Source organism: Cervus elaphus, chromosome 16, assembly GCF_910594005.1.
Source record: "Cervus elaphus chromosome 16, mCerEla1.1, whole genome shotgun sequence".
NCBI classification, from domain to species: domain Eukaryota; kingdom Metazoa; phylum Chordata; class Mammalia; order Artiodactyla; family Cervidae; genus Cervus; species Cervus elaphus.
In genome coordinates, this window is record NC_057830.1 from 42,001,748 (window position 1) to 42,029,206 (window position 27,459).

The 27,459-nt window shown below is 55.9% G+C and overlaps 1 protein-coding gene across 9 annotated transcripts; it reads right to left on the reverse strand.

The window, feature by feature from the left end:
• Nucleotides 1-529: 529 nt before the first annotated feature.
• SORBS3 (sorbin and SH3 domain containing 3) lies at nucleotides 530-27,255 on the reverse strand. Of its 9 annotated transcripts, none has more exons than XM_043927267.1 (22): nucleotides 27,108-27,255; nucleotides 22,065-22,206; nucleotides 21,721-21,793; nucleotides 20,077-20,270; nucleotides 18,789-18,852; nucleotides 16,174-16,212; nucleotides 15,621-15,714; nucleotides 13,512-13,602; nucleotides 13,117-13,203; nucleotides 12,968-13,021; nucleotides 11,810-11,896; nucleotides 11,305-11,351; nucleotides 10,732-10,865; nucleotides 10,459-10,511; nucleotides 10,285-10,331; nucleotides 10,006-10,120; nucleotides 7,838-7,963; nucleotides 6,002-6,313; nucleotides 5,339-5,442; nucleotides 4,649-4,755; nucleotides 1,467-1,531; nucleotides 530-1,367 (listed from the first exon to the last, which is right to left on the reverse strand). In XM_043927267.1, the coding sequence occupies exons 1-22, from the start codon at nucleotides 27,209-27,211 to the stop codon at nucleotides 1,317-1,319; spliced, it is 2,190 nt and encodes a 729-aa protein (XP_043783202.1). In that variant the 5' UTR covers nucleotides 27,212-27,255; the 3' UTR covers nucleotides 530-1,316. The 9 variants fall into 9 exon arrangements, with proteins under 9 accessions (XP_043783202.1, XP_043783201.1, XP_043783200.1 ...); XM_043927266.1 differs by having other exon boundaries at nucleotides 15,621-15,687; nucleotides 21,721-21,838; XM_043927265.1 differs by having other exon boundaries at nucleotides 21,721-21,838.
• Nucleotides 27,256-27,459: the final 204 nt, after the last annotated feature.

Sequence of the window (27,459 nt, forward strand, 5' to 3'; positions counted from 1 at the left end):
GCGCCCACAGCCACCGCCAGGCCCCAGGACTTTGTCCTTGGGCCAGAAGAGTGGCCTTGGCTAGCTGTGTTCCACCACTCCCAGCTTCCTGCCATCGATTGCTCAAAAACCCAAGCCCAAAAAAGAAAGTAAACAAACACAGAGAAAGAAAACATGAGGAGCAGAGCAAACAGAACGTCGTCTAGTTCAGCAACCCCATGGCAGCTCCAGGATCAAACTGCTGCAGACCAGGCCACCTTCAGCTCCCGTCTCTGGTTTCTCCCCACGATCAGACCTTGCCCCGGGCCCTGAGATGTTAGTTCTCTCAGCACGGCTTGCCAGATCCTCCAGGCTGCCCAATCCTGCCTGAGACCTGAGATCTTTAGAGATAATGATGGGGCTTTTCCAGCCTTCCCTTTCACACACACACACACACACTCATTCACATCCCACTTGATTCCCAGCTCAGCCTACAGCACAAAGAATTCCCATAACCGTAAGCGGGAGGAGCCCTCTCCATTCCCCAAAGAAAAAGGACAGGAAGGCAAGGTCCCTGGTACCCAGATTTATTTTACATTCTCTGCTTCCAGGGGGGACTTGGGGGCCGCTGGGCTGGCAGGAGGACAGCACATACCCATCTCCCTGGAATACATCTGGGACAGGCCAGTCCTCGGAAGCCCCGCTCTTCCTGGGCACCAAGGCAGCCGGAATGATAAGCACGGCCCAGGCCCAGGGTTGGGCAGCCTTTGGGAAGAGGGAGCCTTCAGGCAAGACCTCCTGCCAGGCAGCAAATGCTAAGGAAGAGCCACGTCCATCCCCCACCACACTCCCAGGCCCAGCTGGAGGCAGGGAGGCAGAGAGGATGGCAAGCAAGCTGCAGTGACAAGGGAGAAAGCCCTCCAGGCGCAGGCGGCCTTTGGTCTCTATTAGGTTAGGAAGCTGGTTCTTGTTAGAGGAACCCCATGGGGGTGAAGCTGGGAGCCGGCCCCTGTTAAGAGGAAACGCCGTAGCAGGGTGGAGGACTCGGGGGTCTGGTCTCAATAAGGCCTGAAACAGGCTCCACTTCAAAGCAGACCTCTATATTTGGGGAGTGGGGAAGGGGAGGAAATAAAAGGGCTGTTAGAGGAATGCTTGTGAGTCGTGGGTGGGAATCAGTCCAGGGGGCTTCAAGGGAGGTTCTGTAGGAAAGACTGCTGGGCTTGTCTGCAGATGCCAGCAGCTCAGGTCCTGGGGGAGGGGTGTGTGGAGGGGGGTCCTCGCTCCCTCCCATAAGTGCTCTGTTCCCCACCCCATCCTGGGTGGGCTCTGAGTTGCCACGGAGACCACTCACACCGGGGCTACATAATTTCCAGGGAATGTCCCAAATTTCTGGGTCCTCCTGGAGACACCTGAAAGAGGAAAGACAGAAAGAACATTCCCCACTTTTAAAAACAGGAATGGGGTGAGCTGGTGGTGGTCGGGAAGCGAGAGCCCTCTGCTGGCAGTACCCAGGACTGCAGGTGGAATCCAGGTCCCAGGGAAGGAGTCGTCTGCTTTTCCTCACTCTTGCACCCTAGAAGCAGAAGCATAGATGGGCCCAGCCACGCATTATGATGTTGATAATGATGGGCGAATCTGAGCATTCAACCAACCGTGCATAACTTTGCACACAGCCCTGAATAACCCCTTGGGAAAGCAAGGAAGCAGGAGAATGAATCACAGAACTTAAGTAGGGAGGAATCTCACTGGTCTAGTATGACACCCTAATTTTAGAGACAGGGCAGGTAAGGTATATGAGAAGGCCATGTCAGTTCCTCCAAAGCATTCAGCAGCTCAGAGGTAGAAGCGGGACCAAAATTCAGGCCTCTGTCTACCACAACCCCCCAAAATTTGTGTCCTGGGGTAGAGGAGAAGAAATGCTAGGAGCTACAGGAAAATAAAATTAAATTAAAGTTCTGGACCGTCTCTCCCCCTCAGGCAGCCACCCCCTTCCGTGAGCAGCTGAGGGCCCTCTTGCCCCTGGCCTTACTGATACTCTTCCCCTGCATAGAGGGCCTCCCTTCTCCTCTCTGCCTCCCCAAATCCTCCCCCCACCTCCCTCACTTCCTCCAGGAAGCCTTCCCTGACCTGCACTGTCCAAAGTGACCCTCACATGTGGCTGATGAGCACTTGAAATGTGCCAGTGTAACTGAGAAAACAACTGCTCTCAACCTTCCCTCTAAAAGCCCTTGGGGCTTATTCCACAAAAGTGGTGCTTTTTCCTCCTGTCTTTACTAGGAGTTGTAAAAAAAGAAAAAAATACAGAAGTAGAAGTGTACAGACTAAAATTAGAACGTGTCCCCAAGACTTCAATTAGGTGAACTCGATCAGGTGGTGCCAATAGTAAAGAACCCGACTGCCAACGCAGGAGACATAGAGATGCGGGTTCAATCCTTGGGTCGGGAAGACCCCCTGGAGGAGGGCATGGCAACAAACTCCAGTATTCTTGCCTGGAGAATCCCATGGAGAGAGGAGCCTGGTGGCTATAGTCTATAAGGTTGCAAAGAGTCAGACACAACCGAGCGACTTTGCACTCACGCACAAAGTGCTGCCATTTTGCCAAATATGTGCAGCATGGTGGGCTAGGAAGCTTTTGTCACAAACCTACAGTACCTATTTCAGCTGCTCCCAGTCCAGCGGTTAAGACTCCACGCTTCCAATGCAGAGAATGCATGTTCTATTCCTGGTCAGGGAACTAAGATACCACAAGCCGTGTGGTGTAGCCAAAAAATTCAAGACTGGGCTTCCCTGGTGGCTCAGATGGTGAAGAATCTGCCTGCAATGCAGGAGACCCAGGTTTGATCCCTGGGTTGGGAAGATCCCCTGGAGGAGGGAATGGTTACCCACTCCAGCATTCTTACCTGGGAAATCCCATGGACAGAGAGGAACCTGGCAAGCTACAGTCCATGGGGTTGCAAAGAGTTGGACACAACTGAGCAACTAACACCTTAGACCTAAATTACTCCTTCCATGAATTTGGTTTCCTTGGGGGAGGGGAATAGATTTTATGATGAATAAGAAATATTAATTTTTTAAAGCAAATTGACTTTGAAGATACAAAAAAGTTAACTGCATAGAATAAAACTTGTGAATGAAAAAAAGAATGTGCCCTCAAGCCCACCCATCCAAGGAAAGGACTGCTAACAAGCTGTGTGTGTGTGTGTGTCTCTGTGTGTGTCTGTATGTGTGTGTATCTGTGTGTGTGTGTGTTAAGCTGTGTGTGTGTGTATTAAGCTGTGTGTGTATCTGTGTGTGTCTGTGTGTGTCTGTGTGTGTGTGTATCTGTGTGTGTGTGTCTGTGTGTGTGTGTATCTGTGTATCTGTGTGTGTGTGTTAAGCTGTATGTGTGTGTCTGTGTGTGTCTATGTGTGTCTGTGTGTATGTCTGTGTGTGTGCGTATCTGTGTGTTAAGCTGTGTGTGTGTATCTGTATGTGTGTGTCTGTATGTCTGTGTGTGTTAAGCTGTGTGTGTGTGTGTTAAGCTGTGTGTGTGTGTGTTAAGCTGTGTGTGTGTGTGTGTGTGTGTGTGTGTGTGTGAAGTCCCTTCAATTGTGTCTGACTCTTTGCGACCCTGTGGACTGTAGCCCGCCAGGTTCCTCTGTCCATGGGATTCTCCAGGCATAAATACCAGAGCGGGTCGCCATGCTCTCCTCCAGGGGATCTTCCCAGCCCAGGGATCAAACCTGCATCTCTTACATCCACACTAGCAGGCGCATTCTTTACCAGTAGCACCACCTGGGAAGCCCCATGCTAATAAGCTGGTGCTTCACAGTTACTGGTGTGTTGGAAGCGTGGTCAGCACTGAGGTGCTGGGATTCAGAGGAGAGAGGAAGGCTGTCACTCCTGGGGCCAGTCCTCCCAAGGCAGCCCCGCAACCCTTCAGGCCCTGGAGCCTGCTGAGCCAGAGCTTCTAGATGCTCACTGCTCTCCAGGAATGACCCCATCCTCTGAAGCTGGGGCCTGGACCTCATCTGCTCACTCTGGGAAAAAAGCATGCTGAGTGGTCACCGTGAACCAGGCCAAGGCCAACCTGAGACTTCCTGCTTTAGTCCTTGCCTGAGCTGCCCTTGGGCCAGCCTTGAGGGCTCGGATCTTCTTCCTCTCTCTTCTCTTGGGGGCGAGAGAGCTAGCTTCTAGCTATGGGTGGTGGGGGTGGGGACACACACGTGTGAGACCTGGTCCTCTCCATCAAGGGCTCAGTGTCTCAGGAGACCGGCCCCCCCACAACCCTCCCACCCAGGGACAGCTCCACAGACACAGGTGTATGATGGAAGGAACAGAGGCCTGGGGGCCAGGAACCCTGCTGCCCTGAGTCCCACTGGCTTCAGCAGTGACCCTGAGCTAGTCTGGTTTCCTCCCAGGCCTCACCCTTCTTCAGGGAATGAGAACAACAGAGTGCTGGCTTTGGGAAAGCAGCCAGTGCTGGGCTGGAAGGGTGGGAGGTGGTCAGCCCATGAATCTTTGCTGAACCAGTCCTGGCAGGCAGGAGTGGCCACTCAAATCCCCATAGGATCCTGAGATACCCTTTCTGGCCTCTCCCCCGGCCCCTCCCCCCGAGACTCTGAGATACCCTTTCTGGCCTGTCTCCCAGCCCATTCCCCCAGAACTCTGAGATGCACCTGCCCCCAGCCTGCCCGCCAGGCCCACCTACCCACAAACCAGCCGTCGTCACACTGCTGCATAACGTCCACCCGGTCCCCCTCCCGCAGTTCCAGCTCGTCCTCATTCTGGGGCCTGTACTGGTACATCGCCCGGTACCTGCAGGAAACATTGCCATAGCAATCACCAGGGCCCTAGCCCCTCCCCAGACCAGGCCTGGCTAGTCCCCAACCAAGGTGGACACATTCTTGGAATTTCCCAGGTCCCTCCATGCTCCCGTGACTCCCTGGCCCAGCTCTGGGCATGGCGATTCTTTCTGGCTTCAGTGCCTCCATCTGCAGGCCTGCTCCCTGCTCTCCAAGCCCTAATCACCCACACTCCACCTCCCGAGCTCTCAATGCCTTCAAATCTATGCTCCACTTTGCGCACACACCCACACTGACCTCAGCCCTGGAAACCCAGTGAGAGATGGAGGGGAGGGGTGCCCAGTGTGGGAGGCTTGCTCTCAGGCCCAGAGCTGGCAGGGACAGGTCAGGAACCCTGCAGACAAGTGTCCTCCCACTCCCGCACCCCCTGCCCCCCCCCACCCCTCCAAAATCACCCATAAGCACTGTAAGGACAAGCACTCCTTAGGAGAAATTACCCAACTCCATCCTGGGTAGGGAGGAGTAAATTAGTGTGTGCTCAGCACTGCCTGCAGAGTAGCCCCCCACCCCGACCAAGCGTCCCAGATGGTGCTCACGGGGTCCAGTGTATCTCGGTGGTGGTGGAGGACGAGGTCCCCAGGTCCAGGGGATGGCTGGAGCCTCCAGGATGGGACAGAGCTGACCCGGGGGTGCTGAGACTCTAGGTCCATAGGAGGGCAGGCAGGCACATGCAAGCACAAGGAAGGAGGCGTGAACTGGCCTGCCCCCTCCCCGGGAACAGCGCCCCACGCTGCCTCATCTCATCTCACAGTCACAGCACAGGGAGACCTGTCTGACTGTGTGACCTCACAGGTGCTGGGAAGCTGGGCCCAGGTAGGGGAGGTGGCTGGTCTGCACGTGTGCGCAGAGCCGGGAGCAGGAGGCGTCCTGTGCATGGGCTCCGTCTGCCCAAGGTCACACAGAAGGTGAATGGCAGACACCCTGTCCCAGACGCTGATACAGGTAAATCCCAAAAGTGGACTCTGCAAAGTCAGGAGGCCTGTGCTGGTTTGGGGGTCCCACCTAGAGACCCCTGCCATCCTGGGCTGCAGCTCCAGGGTCTGGGGTCCTCAAGGACTGCAACACAAGGTTCTCTTTGGTGAGCCCACTAGACCATCCTGAGCAGTTGAGGGGGATTCCACAACGCAGAGCCTCCCAGGAATGGAGAATACAGCATGGGGAGCAGGGCTCACTCTCGGGTCTGAGGCAGGTCGCCTTACCTGGGTCTGAGGTCTGGGCTCCTGGGGAGGGAAGGAGAAGCCGGTGCGGCGGGGGGAGGTCTGGCCTCCCCTGTCAGTGGGGTCAGCTGGGCTGTGTGGCATTAAGGGAGAGCTGGGGTGATGGACCGGGCGGGCGGTGGGCAGGCGGGGAGGAGACGCAGGGAGCTGGAGGCCGTCATCACAGAGCCGGACCCGGGGCTCCCGGGTCACCTGCACATAGCTGGCGGGGAGGATGCCCTGGCGTGCGGTGCCCGAGACGCGGCCCTCGTACCAGTGCTCGTTCACCTTGCGGATCAGGCAGACGCGCTCCCCCTGGTCAGAGAGAGGGAGGGAGATGGTATCTGCAGGGCCCTCGGCTGCCAGGCACAGGAGGGTGCCTACGTGGGGCAGAGTCATTGTAACCTAACACCTTGCATGGAGGAATCAGGCCTGGAGTGGACCAGCTGGTGATACACGGGTCACACAGCTCCATGGCAGGTTGGTAAGGAGCACCAGGTAGCAGTGAGCACCACGGCCATGACTGGGTCCTTTCCTGCCCCCACCTTGGAGGTCATCACAGCATCAAAAAACAAACTCCCTGAGGACAGCTGGTGTGTCCCCAAGCCCACACACTGACTACTGTTAGTGGCACTGACCTAGGAAGGACAGTCTCCAGCGCCCTCCTGCTCCTACCTCTCCATCTGGCGCCCTCCTTCCCCCTCTCTCCCTCCAGCCCCCTCCCTCCCCCTCTCTCCCGAGGCCAGCTGTCCCACGGGTACCGGGTACGGTACATTCACTAGGAGCATTCATGGCCTTTGCCCTCACAGTAAACGGAGAGAGACCAGCTCCCTTGCTTTCCGGGACATCACTCCATTTTCTTTCTTTTTGAATTTTTTGGCTGCACTGCACTGCATGTGGGACCTTAATTCCCTGACCAGGGATGGAACCTGCGTCCCCTGCATTAGAAGTGCAGAGCCTTAACCACTGGACTGTCAGGGAAGTCTCAACATTTTTCAAGTTTTCTGAACCATTATCTATAGTAAAAAGACTATGTTGTAATATCAATCCAGTACACCCCCCCCCAACACACACACACAACTGTCCAAGAGTTGGATGAAATACCCTTTCCATGTGCAAGGTATTCTAAGACTTCCACTGTATTATTTTTAAAATGCTGAAGTGATCCTCACAGCCTACCAACCTGCAACTTGAGAAAAAGCACAACTACTCTAGAAGTTTTGAACATTTTAAAAATGGGCAAGGGACTTCCCCGGTGGTTCAGTGGCTGAGATTCTGCATTCCCAATGCAGGGGGCCCAGATTCGGTACCTGGTCAGGGAGCTAGATTCCACATGCTGCAACTAAGACCCAGGACAACCAAATAAATTAATTAAAATAAATAAACAAATAAAAATGGGCAGGAGACTTCCCTGATGGTCCAGTGGTTAAGAATCCGCCTACCAATGCACGGGACTCGGGTTTAATCCCTGGTCAGGGAACTAAGGTCGTACATGCCGTGGGGCAACTAAGTCCCCATGCCGCACCTAGAGAGCCTGAGCACCACAGCTACTGAGTCCACGTGCTCTAGAACCCATGTGCTCTAACTGAAGCCTGCCTGCCGCAACAAAGAGCCTATGCAGCCAAAAAAGTAATAAGAGTAAATAAATAAACAAAAATTAAAATGGGCACAATTAAGGGAAATATATCCAAAGAGATTGAGAAAAAAAAATCTGAAACACTAGTGAAAATAGGTGTGTCTGATTTTTTTTAAAGAGTATTTTTACCGCGCACGTTTCCCTGTGTCTTCACCTGCCTTGCCCTGCCCCACGCCTCCTCCCCCGGCCAAGCCCAAGCGTACTTTTCTGAAGGAAAGCTCCACCTCCAGGTCGCCCTTGAAGTTGTACTGGGCCACGGCTTCTCCGTACTCCAACACCTGGTAGGTCGGAGGCTTGATGGGCTTGGGAATCTCATCTGCTGGCAGCACCTGGAGGAAGAGAGGACATGAGATTCAGCTTGGGTATCAACTGGGTACAGACCTGGGCTCCTGGGGAAGCAATATGAGCAAGGTCTCTCCCCAGACCAGAGAGGAGGTAGATGCCAAACACAAGCCTGGGGGTAGCCAGCAGTGAGCATAGGGCAAGGGGGTAGTCAGTCCCAGAATGCTTCTGGAGGAAGAATTTTCACCAGAGGTTATGTGGAGTGGGCATTATCAGAGTGGACCACGGTGGTGCAAACAGGAGAGTTTAAATCGGGGCACAGAAGGACATGAGAAGTACCAAGGAGCAGGAACTCCTGGTAGCCTGTTCTAAGAGGGAGGATCTACTATTTCACCACTGCTGAGAACCAAGTGTCTCTCCTCCCCCTCCACTTTTACCCCACCATGTGCCCAGCATCCCCATGCTCTCTTCGCTTCATCCTACTCAGAAAAATCAAGATGCTAATAAACTAGTGCATACTAATATGTAAGAACTTCCTTGGTGGCTCAGACGATTGCCTGGTGGGGCAACAGTCCATGGGGTCGCAAAGAGTTGGACACGACTGAGTAATACTTCCGCACTTCAAGATGTAAATGACTGATGACATGCAATCCTGTACATACTTGTGGAACTTCAGGATCAGGGACATCGTTTTAAGGATAGAGGAGGTCTACTGATGCCTATGAGATAAAGAGCCTGAAATAGATGACTCGATCGATGGGTCAAGGAGGAAGCCACAAAGGAAATGAGAATAGTCTGAGCTGAATGAAAACTCAAAAAACCCAAAATATCAACATCTGTGGGTTGTAGGTAAAGCTATGCTTAGAGGGAAATTTATAGCATTAAATGTTTACATTTAGGAGAAAAAGGTTTCAGATCAATAATCTGAACTACCACTCTAAGAAACTGGAAAAAGAACCTAACATAAGGTGAATGAAGGAAATAATGAAGAGGCAGAAATCAAGGAAATTGAAACCAAAAGTAGAGAAAAATCAATTAAACTGAAAGTTGGTTCTTTGAAAAGATTCATAAAATTAACCAATTTCTAGCCAGAATAAGAAAAAACAGAGATTACCAATGTCAGGAATGAAAGAAAAGACATTACTTTGGATCTTACTGACATTAAGAGCATAATAACAAGCATGGGTTCAGTCCCTGGTCTGGGAAGACACCACATGCCGACTCGGGGCGACTAAGCTCGAGCACTTCAACTACTGAAGCCTGAGCTCTAGACTTCGTGCTCTGCAACGAGAGACCATCACGGTGAGAAGCCCACGCACCACAGCTAGAGTCTAGTCCCACTGGCTGCAGCTAGAGGAAGCCCAGAGGCAGCAATGAAGACCCAGTGCATTCAAAAATAAATATTTAAGAGAACAATAATGAAATATTATGAACAACTTTATGCTGATAAATTAGATAATTTGAAATTCTTTAAAAGATGCAAATACTCAATAACTTGTAGCCCCATATCTATCAAACCCAGAACCTTGTCTCTGGATCCAGATTCTAGATTTTTCACTTAACAACTTGGCTCTGAACCTTAGTGCATCTGTAAAGTGGGGGTGACCTATCACTTTGCCAGGCTGATCGGGGGATCGAGGGAAGTGATACACAGGAAGGAGACGCCACAAGTATATGTGATTGGTGAACTGTCTCAGACTTTATATTCTTGTCAGTTGCAATTAGATTTCTTCCCAAAAGACAGCTGGAGATGCAGGTTTTGAGAGGTGGCTTCTGAGTGGTGAACGTGTAGGGACGCTGAGCAGGCTGCTGGCCTCCAGTGCAGGAACGGGGCTGTTTGGCTCTTCCCCTGGTCTGGCCTCCACCTTTAGGCCTACCCTTAACAAACATTTCCTGGAGGGCACAAATGAGGCTGAGACTTGGCCCCTACCCCAGCTCACGGCTTTAGTCTTAGGAAACTTGCCAGGTGTGAGGGAGCAGCCAGTTCTGGAGAGGCTCCCTGGCTGGTTAAAGGGGGTCTGCATTCTCTAAGTCTCTGCAAACCCTTCTGCCCTCCTGGCAGGGCCCCTTGCTCGTCACCCCCACTCACCTCCACGTAATTAGCGGGGAAGATGCCCAGGCGGCCATGGTGCTCTCCCTCCAGCCAGTTCTTGTCCACCTCCTTGTGGATGTAGACAATGTCACCCTTCTTCAGAGTCAGCTCCCTGAAGGCCAGAGCAGGGACATCCAGCAATCTGTAAGTCCTCAGGGTCCTCCAGACTCTGCTCAGCGCCCCCGGAATCTCTCCCCACCCTCTGGGGGGGGCACACTGCAGTCCTGTCCTCCCAGGGACTGCCACGGGGAAGGCAAGGGGCAGAATGGTACTTACTTAGGGGACTGGGCCTGGAAGTCAAACTTGAGCCGGGCGGCCTTCCTCTGGGCAGGGGGAGAGGACAGATCAAGTGACCTCAGTCATTCAGCCGGCAAGTAGGCCAGAGCAGTCACAGGGACCCACCCCAGGCCCTCCTTGCACCCTGACCCTGGTGGTCCCACCCCCCCTTACCTTCTTCTCTTCCTTCCTGGCAGGGCTGCCCCCTGGATCAGAGGCACTAGGGTCTGTGGAGAAGCACTGCCTCAGCTTGGGAAGGCCATGTCTTGGGGGGCAGGGCTGGGGTGGGGCTCTGCTCCCCCCCTCCCTGCCCAGGACAGGAACCGGTGGGAACGGGGGTTCCGTGACCTTCCCGCCACCTCTGCAGGGGCACCACCGCATCCAGAGCAGTGGTGGCGGGCAGAGGGGGCCGTCTGCGTGAGAACAAGAGCAGGATCTGCTTCTCACCTCGAGCTGAGGAAGGGTAGACAAAGTCCCTCCGGCCTAGGAAGGGGCTTCCTCCATCCGCCATCCTGGGGGCGCTCAGGGAGGAAGCCGGGTAAAGTGCATTCGGGGAGCTGGAGCTCCAGGCGGAGGCCGGGCTGCGCGGGGACGCACCAGTGAGGCACCTGTCTGAAGCTTCACCCCCGACCCGGCTCCCCACTGCCCGCCCGAATGCCCACCACCCCCATCGCTGCCTCCCCCCGTCTCCCCTACCCCAGCCCTCCTCCTCCAGAGGCATCCCCCAGGTCCCGGGCCCTCAGCAGGATGTCCTACTTCCCGAGCGGTCAAGGCCGGGAAAGGGTGCGGCCCGGGGATGGGGGAGGCGTGGGCGAGCGCGGGATCCCCTCGCAGCTGCGACCCGAGCCCCGGAGCCGGGGAACCGGCTTCCCTCGGCGGAGCAGGGACGGCCCCCCACCCCGGCCGACGAGCGGCGGATCAGGCCCCCGCCGGCCCCGGTCCGCGCTCTCGCCCCTCCTCCCGCCGTCGGCGTCCCGGGCTCGCCACCCCTCCCCGCGCCACGTCTCCGCCGCCACTCACCGCGCTGGGGACCGCGGTTCCCGGGACCGTCGGGGCGTCTGAGAGCTCTGTGCGGGAGACGGGCGCGGTCAGGGCCCGGGACGCCGCCTCCGGAAAAGTTTGCGGCCGGGAAGCGAGCGGGAGGGGAAGCGGGAAAGGAGGGGCGGGAGGGACGCGGGGCGGCGGGCCGGGAGCGGGAGGAGCGAGGAGCCGGGGGGAGGGACCGCGGGTGTGGAAGGGGGAGGGAAGGCCGGGACGTGGGGCCGCGGGGCTGAGGTCCCGGGGGCGAGGGACCCCTCCGGCTCCGGACGGCAGGCTGGACGTGGAGTCGGCCCGGGGAGGGCTCTTAGGGGTCGCTAGGAACAGTGATCGCCCCGCACTTTAGGGAGGAGACTTGGATGGAGTCGCCCAAGGTCGCGAGTGCAGCTGGAGGCGATGCCTCTCGTCGGCCTGCCCTCCCACCAAAGCCACGCCTATGCGGCTCGGGGTTCCTGCGCCCACCAGGAGGGCCCTGGGGGGCCGGTACCTTGGGGGACGGCTGCGCAGTCTCGATTGCCCGCAGGTCCTTGTCCAGCTCAGCGCTCAGCTTGGCCAGCTCTCTCTCCAGCAGGACCTGGGGGCGGGTTTTGCGGAGAGACTTGGGCCAGGGGCAAGGTGGGGGGCGGGGAGTGTACCGTGGGGGGCGCTGGGCTGGGCGAAAGTCAGATGTGAGAAGCCCAATGGCAACACGTCAAAGTACGCGGCGCTGGGGTCAAGGGCAGGCTCAGGGCGCCGGGCCAGGCTGACTACCTCTGGGCCTGCCAGGAGGTGTGTCTTGGAGTGTCAGGAGGGCCCTCCCTGCTGACCCAGCTCACCCATCCCTTACTCCCAGGGGAGCGCTTTAGTATTTCCTGATGTGTTTCTCTATTCAGGAGCCTACCAGGCTCCCTACTTCCTCAAGTCTTTTCATGGACACACACACACACACACACACACACACACACACACACACACACACACACACACACACACACACACACACACACACACACACACACACACACACACACACACACACACACACACACACACACACACACACACACACACACACACACACACACACACACACACACACACCCCCCTTCCAGCCTCTGCCTCTGTCACCCCCAGCCTAGGTGCCCCCTCTCTCTGCCTGGCCCAAGCTCCATCTTCAAGACAATTCCAGTCCACACTGATCAGTCTCTTCTCAGCCTGCTGTGATGAACACACAATTTTCAGCACGTGTTTACTGAGCGCCTACTGTATGCCAGAGGCTTCCCTGGTGAGTCAGGCAGTAAAGAATCCGCCTGCACTGCAGGAGACCTGGGCTCGATCCCAAGGTTGGGAAGATTCCCGAGATGGGAATGGCTACCCCACTTCAGTATTCTTGCCTGGAGAATTTCATGGACGGAGGAGTCTGGTGGGTCCATGGGTTGCAAAGAGCCGGACACGACTGAGCACCTAACAGCTTCACACACTGTATGCCAGGCACTGTCCTGGGTGCTGGGGGCACAGAACTAAGCCGTATGGGACTAGAGAGGCTCAGAGTCTTGAGTCCATGGCCTTGGCCCATGGTCATGGGGACCTTGACCACCCAGAAAGTCCCTCACTGGTCCCCCAACATACTGTGTCCCACTCCCGCCCACCTGCCCACAGCACGCACCTCAATGGGCTGGGAGGGCTTCTCAACAGGGTCGTCTACCAGTGGTTTCTTGGGCTAAGAGTGGGAAGAGTGAGTCAGAGGGGGTGAAATCGCTCCCCCAATGCACGAGTCGAGGGTACATCCTTTTCCAGAGAACCAGGCCCACACACCTTCTGCCCAGTCTCTAGTTCTTGCAGAAACTGGTTCCAGGATTCTTCCGTCCAGACATTGTCCGCTTTCTCTTGGCGTCTGAGCACCTGCATGGCAGGGAGTAGGCATCAGCTTGAAGAGAGGGGTACCGGGACACTGGCTAGGCTTGAAAAGCAGGCTTTCAGCCACAGTCCACTTCCATGCCCATCAGCACCCTCCCAAGAATTCCAGGATCTTCTGACTGCACAAGCTCCAAGATGAAGAACTGCTTTACCTGTGCTTGCAGCAGAAAGTGAAAGTCGCTCAGTTGTGTCCGACTCTTTGCGACCCCATGGACTATACAGACTATACCAACTATTGCAGCAAAGGGCCTGACCAAAGAGCATGGTGATGGAGGAAGTGCTGGGCAAGCTACCTGCTTCGAAGTCTGGTGCAGGGAGGAGGGTGCTCCAGGACTGCAACTGAAGGTTCTTCTAAGAGACTCTTCAGAGACGTCCCAGCTTCTTCTAAAGGAAAAGACATCTTTCAGTTTCCTTTTAGGGAAACAGAGGCAGGCATGAGCACACAGTCCTGGGGAGGGAGCTTCACCCCCTCCCCACCTGCTCTGGGCTGTAGAAGCAATGTTAAATAGTAAAATGTTATTAGCTCTGAATTCAAATTCCAGTCCCACCACTTAGCTTTGTCTCTTTTGGTCTCAGAGCCTCTGATTCAATACCTGTAATATGAGAATGACTCCCACCTTTATAAGGGTATGGGGAATCTTAGGTGAGGGAACATACTTGAGACACCCAAGACAGGGACTAACATGTACACATTTGCTCCAGAAGTGGCCAGTCCCTTTCCTGCTGGCCTTGATGAAATATCCTGCATTTGGGTTCTATCTGGTTCCATGACTGTGGGTATGTATGTCTGTGCAGCTTTGATGAAGTTGGTCGCCATGACCAAGTGGTCTTGCACCCATACCCAAGGGTGTGAGACTACATCTTAGTTCCCGGAAAACCCAGGTCAGGGGAAAGAGCCTGTAGGCCTGACCCAGGAGCTCTGAACAAGTTACTTCTGCTCCACAGGTCTCAGTTCCCTGAGGTGCTAGATCATTGATGTCATCTGTCACAGTTACCTGAGTGTCCTGCTAGGACTCCCTTCTTGGCTGGCTGAAATCTTCCAGTTTCTGCTGAGTTTTGAATGTTTCCACCAAGTGGGAACACTGTACCAAGCTTATCAAGTGATGGAATGTCTGAGGGGAGGGTCAGGATTTGTCAGCTGTTACTATGACTACTCTAGGAAGAACATCAGTAACAACAGTGATGTGAGAATGGAATACATTGTTCCTAATTTAAGGAAGCTGTAGTCATAACTGGAAGGACTGATGCGGAAGCTGCAGCTCAAATACTTTGGCCACCTGACAGGAAGAACCAACTCATTGGAAAAGACCCTGATGCTAGGAAAGACTGCAGGTAGGAGAAGGGGACAACAGAGGACGAGATGGTTAGATAGCATCACTGACTCATTGGACATGAATTTGAGCAAACTCCAGGAGATAGTGGAGGACCGAGGAGCCTGGCGTGCTGCAGTCCATGGAGTCACAAAGAGTCAGACATGACTGAGCAACTGAACAACAACTACTCATAATCAAGCTTGTATGATAATCATGTTTGGGGAGACTTGCCGTGTACTTTGATCTTCATACCACCCTCTGATTCCCATTTAACAAATGGAGCTAGAGAAGCTCAGACTGGTTACCTTGGTCGAGGTCACGTGGCTAGTGCAGCACACTGGTTTGAATCCAGAGGTGCGTATGTGTGCTCAGTTCTGTCCGACTTTTTGCGACCCCATGGACTGCAGCCCACCAGGCTCCTCTGTCCATGGAACTTTCCAGGCAAGAATCCAGAAATCTTGACCAAATCTTAGTCTCTACCTTATTGATGATGCCAAGAACCACAGCCCAGTTAAGGCCAGGCTAATGAGGTCACTCTGTTCCCAGAAAGGAGTCAGAAACTCATTAGTGACACTGTGACAGAGAGCCTCCTGATTCCTGAGGTTGGGCTGAGCCCCCGCAGCCTGCGCTGAGCTTGTGTGGTTTGCTCAGAAAAGATGCACTGCGTCCTTGACCTGTCTGGAGGGTTCCTCTCTCAGTGGCATCTGGGACAAAGCCTGCGATCCTCTATGCCCCTTGTTTTCTTGCAGGCTTCAGAGTGGATGGCTGCAGGTCCATGCCTAGCCCCGGGCTACCCTGCTCTCCACCCCAAATGAGGCGTGGATCTTTGGGGTGATGAATTCCTGCTGCCAAATACAGAGGCATCCCAGGCGGTCCTGACCACAAATAGCGGTCAGGTCATCCCCCTTTGGCTCTGGTGGCCTGGAGAGGATCTCAAGCAGTGGGAACCCTGAGAAGGGGCAGAGCCGTGGGTGGGAGCCTGCCGGCCTGATGCGAGACTTTGCCAGCTGTGGCCACCAGGGGGTGCCAGTCCCCTCAAGGAAGGCAGCACCCCTCTGCGGCTCTGGGGCCCTCCCCTTGATGGCTCACCCGCTCAGAGGCGACGTCTGGTTTGGCCTGGCAGGTGGTCTTTGCTGAGGCCCTGGATGCCTTGCGTCTGCAGAGGTGGCACAGGAAGAATCCACTGAAAGTAAGAGAAGATAAACAGGGCGGAGGGAGGTGAAAGCTGGGGTTGAGGGCACCTGGGTGACCATGGAAGGTTCTGGCCCACTCCCACCCATGCTCCTGGGTGGCTGGTGGCAACAGGGGTGATGCTCTGGACCAGTAACTATGGGCTGGGTGCCAAGAGCTTTACACTCTTTACCAAACCTTTGAAACATCTCTGGGGTGTTCCCGTTTTACACATGAGAAAAGAGAGGCCCAGAGAAAGCAGAGCCAAGGCTAGGCATTTGCCGGACAATGACTCAGAGGCTCTGAATTATTAACACCATGGACCAGGGGATTTGGAGCTCACGGAAATGGGCTGTACAGACTTCACAAGCTGAGCTGAGCCAACTGGGGAGCCCCAAAGCCAGGCGTGGCTGCAGGGAGGGTAAATGCAGGCGCCAGGCTGGGGCATGCCACCCCCCACCCCTGCCTTCACCTTTGGGTGGCTCCTCGAAGGTCCAGTCCAGCTGTAGGTCTAGGGTAGCAGAAAGGACTAGGTCAGGGTGGGGGCAGCAAGCAAAGATATGGTTGGGGAGCCCTGGGAGGCAGCCCCAGAGGCTCCCAGTCCCTCCTGCCTAGAGCAAGGGCCCAGGGGCTGAGTCAGAGCCTAAAGAATGTCTCGAGGGAGGGAAGGAATTAGGAGGGCAGTTCTCAGGAGGGCTTGAAATGCCTCTGGCTGCCTTAGGGCCTGAGGGAGCCAAGAGGGCAGTGGCCTTGCCCAAACCCTCCTGCCCCTCCCTCCCTGGTTCCCACACACACCCTCTCCCTGACCTTTGGAGACCTGCCCTGCCAGGTCAATTTGGAGAATTCTACTTCCCCTTCACCCTCTTGCCCTTTCTGCACCCTCTTCTAAATCTTCCCCCTTTGCCCAGACCCACTCTTCAAGGTGCTCAGGACTTCCTGGGGCCTCCAAGGAAGAGCTACTGACCAGCCAACCCTCTTGATCTCCTTGGCACACAGACACGTAACCACAGCTCTGACCTTAAACGCAAACCACAACCCCCCTCTCCGGATCCCACACCTTCCTCCAGTTCTTGGAGTTTTCTGCTTTCCTTTGCAGCCAACTACTAGCCATAAGGGGCTTCCCAGGTGGCGCTAATGGTAAAGAACCCGCCTGCCAATGCAGGAGACATAAGAGACACACGTTCAATCTTTGGGTTGGGAAGATCCCCTGGAGGCGGGCAAGGCAACCCAGTCCAGTACTCTTGCCTGGAGAATCCCATGAACAGAGGAGCCTGGGGGGCTACAGTCCATAGGGTTGCATGCATGCTGGCCATAAGAAACTCAGTGTCTTCAATTCCACTTCCTGAAAGCCTGAGCCACCCTCGTCAAGGACTCCATTGACCTCCATGTTACCAGATCAAATGGTCAGTCCCACTTGATCATCAGCAGCATCAGTCACAGAGGTGCACTTCCTCCTTTAGAAATTTCTTGTCACTTGGCTTCAGGGAGGCTGCTCTGGTTTTCCTCCTGCCTCCCAAGCTGCCCCTTCCCAGGCAACCTAGATGATTTCTGCCCATCTCTCCAAGCAAGTGCTTCAGGGCTCAGTCTCTGGGCCTCTGTCTCTCCATCTCCCTGGGTGATCTGGTCCAGTCTTCTACCTTAAAAAATACTGTCTATTCCAGGGACTCCTAACCTTAGCTGTACACTGAAGCTACTTGGAGGACCTTTACACCAAAAATCTCTTTGAGTGGGTCCTTGGTATTTCCATCTGCAGCTTAAGCCTCACCCCAGGAACTACAGACTTGTTTATCAACTGCCCAGTGGCTCAGTGGTAAAGAATCTGCCTTCAATGCCAAAGATGCAGGTTTGATCACCTGGTAGGGAACAGCCCCTGGAGAAGGAAATGGCAACCCACTCCAGCATTCTTGCCTGGGAAAATCCCATGGACAGACAAGCCTGGTGGGCTACAGTCCATGGGATCGCTAAAGAGTCAGACATGACTTAGCGACTCAAAAACAAAAATATCAAATGTGTGAACTGTGTCTAAAACTGAACACCCCTTAGATTTGCACACACACAACCCCCCTCCCCGCCTTTCCTGTGTGTATATGCATTTATAAAGGTCAACTTCATGGACTCACTCAGGTTTAAAGTCATCCCTGACTGGTCTCTTTCATGCCACATCCAATCCATCATCAAATTATCATGATTCTGCCTCCAGAATTCCACCAGGCCCACTGCTACTGCCCTGATCTGAGACACTGTCGTCTTTAGCCTGGATTCCGGCCAGACCTCCTGACCAGTCCCTTGCCTCTACCCAGCCCCATCTCTTCCCCACCTGGCAGCCAGAGGGAGTCACTTCAGCCACCACCTGTCAGAGCCTGTCACTCACTCTTCAGCTCAGAGCCTCCCGGGGGCTCCTCAGTTCTTGTAGAGTAAAAGCCCAAGGCCCTGAGTGCCCTGATCCCAGCATCTTTGTCTTCCATCTCCACCACGTGCCCCTCTCGCGGCGGCCCCGCCCCTCTCTGTGGCCCCAGAACAAATCCAGCCTGCTCTGCCTCCGGGCTCCCCATGCTCCCCATGCAGCAACCCTCCTCCCCCAGCCCTGCAGGGCCAGCTCCTTCACAATCTTAGCTCTCAGCTCAGAAGACACTTCTCAGGGGCCTTTCCTGACCACCCGCGTGAAGTGGCAGCCTTCCTGCCCTGGGCACTCTCCCGACCTTTTCTCCCTAGCCCTTACCACCATCTGCCATGTTAAATGTCTATGTGTTTATTCTGTGACCCCTTCTGCCTCAAGCTTTGCTAAGGCAGGAACGACCTTTTTTTATCTTTAGCACCTAGAATAGTAGTCAGCAAACAGCAAGTGCTGAACTCGTGGCTAAGGGGCTGGCTGAGCGGATGTGTGGCCGCGCGGTTCCCGACCCTCACGGGGGACAGGGTCTGGTCAGTGTTCCCCACACAGGGAGCAGACTGGCGGTTCCCTCCTTTGGACTGTTTAGCGACCACTCACCGCAGAGCCTGGGGTGGGTGCAGACACTCCCCGGGCAGGTGAGTCCCCCTGTCTGCCTCTCGCTCCCCATGCCCCGGGGTCCCAGAAGGGGGTCTCACCCGGCATTTTCCGGTGGATCTGCTTGAACATTCTTCGGTACCAGTCCCTGGGGCTGTCAACACTCTGGGATCAAAGAAGGCAAAGTCAGGCCACCCTCCCAATATCAAGTCACAGATATTTTTCCTCGCTGAGTCTTTTCTCTGGCCACCCTTGAAGCCCCCCTGGGTGGGCTGTTGTGACATCTTTAGTAACAATAACTCTGTGTAGTCTGTTATGTTGAGTAAGATATACAGAAGGGGGACTTCCCTGGTGGTCCAGTGGTTAAGACTCAGTGCTCCCAATGCAGGGAGCATGGGTTCAATCCCTGGTCGGGGAACTAAGATCCCACATGCTGTATGGCATGGCCAAAAAAATTTTTTTTCAATTATAAAAAAAAATACTCAGATTTATGGAAAAATCTCCACCAGTGATAAGCCCTAAATTGTGAGATCTGGGGTGGCTTATATATATATTCTTCTTTTTATGTATTTCTGATGATTCTACAGAGAACATGTGTTTCTTTTTTTTTTTTTTTTTTTAAATATTTATTTATTTTATTTATTTATTTGGCTGTTCCCAGCCTTAGCTGCAGCATGTGGGATCAAGTTCCCTGACCAGGGATTGAACCCTGGCCCCCTGCATTGGGAGCACAGAGTCTTAGCCTCTAGACCACCAGGGAAGTCCCGAGAACATGTGTTTCTATGTAATGAAAAATAAACAGTATCGGTGGGGGGTAGGGTAGGAAGGTATTTCACATCCTCTACCTCACCTGTGACGCCAAAGAACCTTGGGAAGCAGAAGGCTATGTTACCAATCTGAGTTTCCGATAAGTAACTAGAGGCAGACAGGTGGCTCAGGATAGGCCTGGGAGTGGTGGAAGGGCAGGTCCTCCCAGCATGAATCCTTCAGATCCTCCAAGCTTGCTGCTCCATCAGGCCTCACTCAGGACTCTTCTCGTTCACCCATTCGGTCAGTCACTCAGCGCCCGTCCCACCAGTGCTGTGCCAGGCCCAGGGCCATGAATGGGGGAGCGGGGCAGCCCCCACCAGGGTCAGCCCGTACATCAGTGGCTCTCTACCATGAGGAACTATGGGGCAGTCTAGAACTGCCCCCCCTGCCAAAAAGAATCCCTTGCACAACTCAGACATGCCAGCCTGCTTGTGACTTTGTAGCTCGTGACCCCCAGACCCATAAAGGCTGAACCCCTGCTTCGGTCTGGTATGGTTTGGGAACAGGCTTTGTGGCAGAGGTGGAGCTCAGGGCGGACCCCTGGGCCCCACCAATCAGTGGCCCCAGCCCTGGACTCACAGATCGGGGCGCAATTGGCATGCCGCTCTCATCTACGGGTCCGATGCCCTCATACTTGACCCAGCGCTTGTCCCGCCGTTTGCTGTCCTTGGTCCACGTGGCTGACCACTTCTGGGAATGCTGGGAGGCAGGGGTCTTCTGGTTCCCAGGGGGCCGGCTCCCAGGGCCCGGCCAGGTCTGATACCAAGCAGGGTCTGTGGGGTACATGGAGAGGAGCTTCAGCAAAGGCACCCCACCGAAGCTTGTTTGTCCCTCAGCTCCTCAGACCACTCAGCCCTGTGGGTTCAAAAGTTCCAGCAACCCCTTGTTTGTCTAACTTGATGACGCAGACTCTACAAACGTCCCCATCCTTGGCAGGACCACAGGGCTCCTGTGTTTGTTTACTTTTTAGTTAAAGTGATTGAAAATGGATTTTATCTTGAGAAATCTACGCCCGTCTCCACCCTGCTTTGTTGGGGATGTCCTCAGAGTTTTTAGAATGAGAGCTGGAATTGTCACATGCAGAGAATGCTAGAGGCAAATATCCCAGTTGGGGAAGACAGTGGGGTGTGGCAGAAAAGGGCCCGGGGCTGGGGGAGAAGACCTGAATGCAGACCTACTGGCTGTGTGTCTTAGGCACAGCAATCAACCTCACCGTGCCTGTTTCCAACTTCTGTAAAATGAGGGTAGTCACAGCAGAGCTGCAGGGAGATCTAATGCGTGTGACTGTGTTCAGGACACTGCCTGAACACAATCGACACACCAGGGGCAGAAACTCACTCACCAGCACCTTCGGCCTCCGGGTGTAACAACAAAAGAGCTTCAGGGAAGGATGGGCCAGTGTTTGAACCTCAGCTCAGCCTTTGTGACTGAACATCCCTGAGATGCGGGTCCTTCACTGAGAAGATGCTAATAATGACACCCTACCTTGCCAGGCTATGGAGGGATGAAGTGAGGTTAAGACCTGGAAAGTGTCTTTACAGTGTCCAGGATTTTCTATGTGCTTACCATCTGTTAAATGTGTAAACTACTGAACACACTGGCTGCCTCAAAGGAGTGCTCTATAAATGTTGCCATCCTCCTAAAGAGAGGGGCCCTGGTGGACGTGCACCCAGGAGGTCCCAGGCATCTTCCAGACCCTGTGGGCTGGGCTGGGCTGACTCATAGGAGCCCAGGAGCTGGCAGAGTCCCAGAGCTGTCTCTGCAACCTTCTGCTGGGCTGCTGCATACAGATGGGGGGCGGGGGCAGCCCTTCGGGGGTGTGTCTTGAGTTCAGCACCCATGCCTTCTTCAACCCACCTATGCTCACATTCCTTCAGCCTCCCTTCCCAATCCAAGCTGTCCCCTGGCCTGCTGGAGGTCCCCCTGGCCTAAGGCTATGTTCCCTGCACATTTCCTTCCCCCTAGCACTGGGTGGGGGAGGCAGGGGAAGGGATGTGTCAGCCTGGTCTCTGCCACAGCAGTTTCACTCTCACAGGCCAGCACGTGCCTACAGGGAGGGGTGGTGAGCTGAGCTCACTGGCCCCGGGGCCTTGAGAGACTTTCACCCACCTCCTGTCCCTCCACCTGACCCAGGGTGGATGCCAGAAGGCTGAGCCCAAGCAGCTCTGACTGAACCCCTCCCCAACCCCTAACCCTGGAGCTGGTTTTCCCAAGCAGACCCACCTGGGTGTCTGGAAGCATCTCTCCTCGGTGGCAAATACCCATTGCACACGGTCCTGGGCGCAGGGTCATGGAACTGGAAATTAAGGGTGTTGGAGCCACCATTCCGGATGACGGGCACCTGTGGGGAGGGGCCAGGAGCAGCAGCTCAGGCCCAGAGGGTTCTGCAGCAGCGGAGGGATGGCTAAAAGGTGAGGGCTGGACCCGGTCTGGTGAACCAGTGAGGCTCTCTAGAGCTGTCTCCCACCCCCCTCCCCGCGCTGATCCTCCTGCTGCCCCCCACCTGTCCTGAAGCCCCCTCCCCAACTAGGGGCCCACAGCACCCGCTCCCTTGCAGTCTCACTCACCCGTGTCCCCCGGGCGGATGACCCTACGTGGGCCAGGAGGTGGCCGGGGATGAAGTCATCCAGGCTGAGCCCAGCTGGGAGGCTGTGGGGTGGGGCCTGCATGCTCGGGTCAAGGCTGGAGGGCTGCTCCTCGGCGTGTCCTCTGTGGGGAAGGAAGAAGGAAGGGGGAGCCCTGCTGGGTCCAGGCTGCCCCTGTCCTCTGGGTTCAACCTTGGGGCTGTGGGAGGGAGGGGGTCGGGCCAGCTGGGTGGGAGCTCAGAGACCCAGGAAACAGGCTACTGTGGGCACCCGCCTTCAGGCTGCCCGTGCAGACTCCTAAAGGCACAATGGGCCGCTTGTTAGGCCTCGGGCAGGAGCTCTGGGTGGGAGAGGGGGAGGGGGAGGCCGGGCAAGGAGGAGGAGGGAGGTTGGCTGGGAGCACACCTCCAGCGGCCGGCCCCTCTGGGGCTCTCACTGCACAGTGCGGCCCTCTGCTCCGGAGGGAAGGCAGAGGGAACTGGGGCAGCTGGCAGAGGAGGGCCCGGGTACCAGGACTTTGTTTCAGTTCCCTCTGCCACCCCCAGGCCCCATGAGCATCTGCTTGCCAGCAGGCACAAGTGGTTAGTCAGGCAGTGGGGTGGGGAGTGGCCACCCGCCCACTGCCCAGCGGGGCCAAGATTCTAGGGAGGCTGGGCATGTCCAGTCTGCAGGAACCATTCGTTCTGAGCTCAAAGTAGTATCAGCTCCCTTCTTTGGTCTCTTGGCTCAGACCGAAGCCTCAGAGGACTCAGGGTGCAGTGAGGGGTCAGGTGGCTTGGGCCGGGGCCTGGGCTGGCAGCGAGTCAGTGGGTGAGCAGGGAGTTGGCCAGCTCACGGGAGGGTGGTGCTGAGTGTCACACACGCACACACACAGAGGTGTGCACACACCCCACTTTCTCCTACACCTCCAGGCTGTCTTTTAGACAGAGTGTCTTCCTGGGAGCATCATGCCAGACTAGCCAACTGGGTCCTTCCACCCCAGGCAAAGCTGAGGTCAAGAGACAGGGTTCCCACACTCAGGAGAGGAGGCAATGGGGCTTTGCCACCAGAGGGCTGTGCTGCCCAGGCCGTCCCGTCCCACCTTGCCTGTCCTGTTGAACGTGGCCAGAGGCTGAGCCAACCTTGGCCGCCTTCTGGTGCTGGACCGGTTCTGGCACTTCTGTTTAGAGGCTCGCGTGTGCCTGTGGGGCCGAGGGGTTCACAGGAGGGTGGCAAGGACTTTGTGAGGTGCCGTTTGTGTAGCATGGAGTGTTAGCTCAGTGGATGCTTAAGATGCTGGATGGAGTGTAAGGACGTGGCTTGTGCAGGGTTACGGGGGTGGGGGTCATGCGAGCAATATGGGAATTGTAGGCACAGAGGAGGTTCGGCTGAATAGTAGGTGGGAGGTATGCAGTGGGGGGTGGTGTGCAGCTGGGGGGGTCATACGAGCAGGGCAAGTGTTGTGGAGACCAGAGGGGATGAAGGTGCCATGGGGACTGTGATTACTGCTGTTCCCAGTTTCTGCTCAGCCATGGCGGGGCTGTAGGGTACAGACAAAGCTGGGGGCAGCTCTCTGACTTTAGTCGGGGAGTGGCAATTCCTTCGGACATTTGAGAAGACCTACTGGGGACACAGCTTTTCCGGGCCCATCCCTAGCTGGGGTGGCGGGGGGAGAGTGAATGGCTGAGGCTGGAGGAGGGGCAACACACCAGCTGGATCCAATTAGGGCTCCTACCAAAAGCAAAACAGGCAGACACACCCCAGTTCCCGGCTACTCTCCCCCACTCTGGGCAGGAAACTGAGGCAGGGGAAAGTAGGAGATCTGGAGCCCTGAGCCATGCTGATTCCTAGCCGCAACCCCACCCTGGACAGCTGACTACGGAGGCCAAGATGCGAGGTCAGCACGGGCAGCCCTGACCATCAGCTGACCCAGCCTCCTTCCCTCTCACTGCCATCCCCTGCTGCACTCCCTGAGAACTGCCCTGCAGGAGGAAGGGGCCGGTAGGAGGGCTGATTCTTCAGGCGCTGCTCATCCTTGGTGGCCCAGCTGTCCGACCCTCCCTAACACGGCACCCTGTGACGCACCTCTCAGGATACGCAGGGCGGGGTGGGGAAGGATGGGCTGAGTGTTCCTCCCGTACCAGGAGGTGATAAGGAGAACTTCTCAGAGGGAGGATGGAAGCACCGGGCAATGGGTGCCGCACTGGGGCAGTGGGTCCCGCATCTGGCAGAGGACAGAGGGGACAGGAAATCCCCAGGTCCTCCCTGAAATCCGGCGGCTCTTCACCCCTAACGGCTGAAAAACGTGAAATAGCCCATTGTAGTTGGCAGACTCCTTCCTCCCTCCAAAAACTGCCTTAACTTTGGGGGCTTGAGCCTTAGGCGCATCCCAGGGGTATTTTCCAGCTACAAATCCACGTGGACAATTTCAGGTTTTCTTGACTTTCGCCTCATCTGGATGGAGGGGGCACTTCTCACCTCTTTCCCTCCCCCAGAGTTTGGGACCAGGACCCTCGAAGGAGGGGCTTCCCGCGTTCCCCCCGGCTTGGAGTGCGGGTTCCTCCCCGACTGCAGCCCCCGCCTCCTCTCCTCCGGAGCACCTACCTTCCCAGGAGAGCAGGTGGAGGGGACTGCGGACGCCCGAGAGGACACAGGAGCATCTCTGCGCGGCTCCTGCCTGGCGCGGCCGCGGCGGGCCCTCGGGGAGGGAGGGCAGGGAGAAGTCGGGGCTGTGCCGTCCGCCCTCGTGACCCGGTCAGGACGGGCTCCGCGAGGCCGGGCGCCCGAGGAGGAAGAGGGGTATCGGCGGGGCCGGAGAAGTGGGGACGAGGGCGAGCGCTGGGAGGAAGGACCGTGAGAGGCGCGCGGGGCCGGCAGGCGCGCGGGCGGAGTGTGTCTCTCCCTGTGATCTGGCCCCTGGGCCGGACTGGGGTGGAGGGCGGGGGCTCCGAACGGCCGGAGCGCGAGAGAGCTCCCCGTCGGGGTGCGAGCGGGCTGGCCGCGGGGACGCCGGGGGCCTTGCCGGGGGCCGGGCCGGCCGCGAGGCGGCGCCGGGAGAGGCGGTCCAGGGTCCCCTGGGAGACCGCTCCGGTTTCCCAGCTTCTTCCCCCGCCCCCACCGCAGGGCTGGCGTCGGGCGGGGGCGGGGGCCACGAGCGGCACTCAGAGTTTCCAGCGACATTTCCAGCGGGTGGGAAGGGAGCCGCTGCTCGGCGGAGCCAGGACAGAGGGCAGGAGTGATTAAAAAACCCGGGTCGAGCCAGCTGCTGATATGGGACCCGGATGCAGACAGGCTGGGGCCGGGGTAAGGTCGCCGCACGGACAGAGTGGCCTAGTGGGCCGAGTTAAGGCCCAGCCGTCTCCCTCCTCTCTTGGAGACAGTTTGATTGCGCGAGTGCGCGTCCCGGGCGTGTGCACACACAAACACACACACACACACACGCGTGCACTGGCCAATGGGCGGATGCTCACACACGTGCAGGCCCGGCGGAGGACAGCGGCGGGAGGAAATTGAACCGAGGCAGCGGCCCCCTGGGCGTGCCGCGCCCCTGAGGAGGATGAGGGCGGGTCCCTTTGGCAGGGATGGGGTTACCGGGGTCTTGGTGTTCCCACACACCGTATTTGTTTTGATCTTGTTGCTTTTCCGCTGTTCCCACTGCTTTGACACCGGTCCCAAGAGTCCGCGCCCACTGGCTCCCATCCCCTTTGGCCATCCCCACTACCCCTTCTCCCCTGTGTGAGAGAGCCTCTGTGCCGGCGCAGAGCCTGTTATAGTGAAGGTTTGATGAATGCTTTACTATTAATGAATGCTTACTGCTAGTGGGCAGACTCTGGGGTACCATTTCTTAGTCCTTGGTTTGGCTCGGAGACCCCATGCCCCAAGTCAACTAAATCGTAAATACCTGATGGGCAATCTCAGATCTGTTTTGGGAGCGATCAATTATAGATTATGAAAATATGGAACCATTTGTTAGGACCTACTGGGAGTTAGGGGGCTTCCCTGGTGGCTCAATGGTAAAGAGCCTGCTTGCCAATACAGGAGACACGGGTTCGATCTCTGAATGGGGAAGATCCCCTGGAGAAGAAAATGGCAACCCACTCCAGTATTCTTGCCTGAAAAACCCCATGAACAGAGCAACCTGGCAGGCTACAATCCAAAGAGTCACGAAGAGTCAGACACGACTTAGCAAATAAACAATAACTGGGAGTTAGACTGGTACTCTGAGGCCACCATGCACTTCAGAGTGTTTTCCATTCAGCACAAAAGTTGAGAAGGAAGGGAATGGAGCAAGATGAAACCTTACTTTTAAATCCCTACCATCACAGATGCTATTAGCTATATCATTCCCTGATTCAGGTTAAAAGAGCTGTCTGCTTTGCGGTGAACCAGCTTGAAACAATCTCACGTGTAAAGCCAGAAGGAGGGGAAGCTTAGGCTGAGACGCTTCAGAAAGAGAGCGGCCTGCCACCTAGCTTCTGTGTCTGCAGGGCTGCCGCGTGGAAACGGCACCGGCAGACCTGGACCATTGGGTACATACTCCAAAGCAGATCCAAGGTCTCCAAGAAAGAGCTTTTAAATGATTTCAGGAGTTCCAAGTCTGCAAATTGCGGGGACTCTTCATAAAAGTAATTATTGCACTGAGTACCTGCTCCAGTATTCTTGCCTGGGAAGTCCCATGGACAGAGGGACCTGGAAGCTATAGTCCACGGGGTCACAAGAGTCGGACAGGACTTAGCAACCAAACAGCAGCAGGGAGCTGAACCAGATCACTTTGAAGGCCCCTTCCAAGAATCTCTGATTCTCCAGGGAAGCTGGAGGGACGGGCATGGGCCGGGTAACCTCTGCCCACAGAAGTCAGCGTCAGAGAGGAGGGAGGAGCTTTGGGAGCACCTGAGTGCAGGGGGCAGTGCATCGCCCTTCCCCTAATGCTTGGATACCTACTCAACCCCAGGCACCACCCTCTTCCCTCCCTGAGGGACAAAGCTTGTGCCCATCTCCCTTTTTTTTTTTTTTGCCCGTCTCCCTTGTCACCAGTTTTTTCCCCACCTCTCAGGATCCTGGTGTTTAAGGGCCACATCTCTTTCATGTTCTTCCTTGTTCTCCAAAGATGGCGAAGCTGACGATCTTCCGACTCCAGGAATCCTGGCCATACCCGCTTCTCACCAGCAGCGAGCTTCTCTTATTCTCTAGGGCTCTGACCTGGACTCCAAGACAAATATTTAATGTAGAGGGTGCAGCTGAGCCGACAAAGGTCCCCAGCTTCCTGTTTCTCACAAGGGGGAGGTGGCAGCCACGGGCAAGGAGCGGAGTACTGGCTACCAGCCTCATCTCTATAGGAATGGGAAGTCCAGTAAACAGCTTTGTGGGAGGTGGTAGGGGAAGCTCTGCCAGAGACCTG

Excerpts from the sequence above, each read along its gene's own strand:
- SORBS3 (XM_043927265.1), bottom strand. The coding sequence starts at position 27,211 with ATGGCCAGGATTCCTGGAGTCGGAAGATCGTCAGCTTCGCCATCTTTG. Across the intron at positions 16,213-18,788 it reads GATCCACCGGAAAATGCCGG|ACCTACAGCTGGACTGGACC; the intron begins GTGAGACCCCCT and ends CTGCTACCCTAG. Across the intron at positions 4,756-5,338 it reads ACCGAGATACACTGGACCCC|GTACCGGGCGATGTACCAGT; the intron begins GTGAGCACCATC and ends TGTTTCCTGCAG.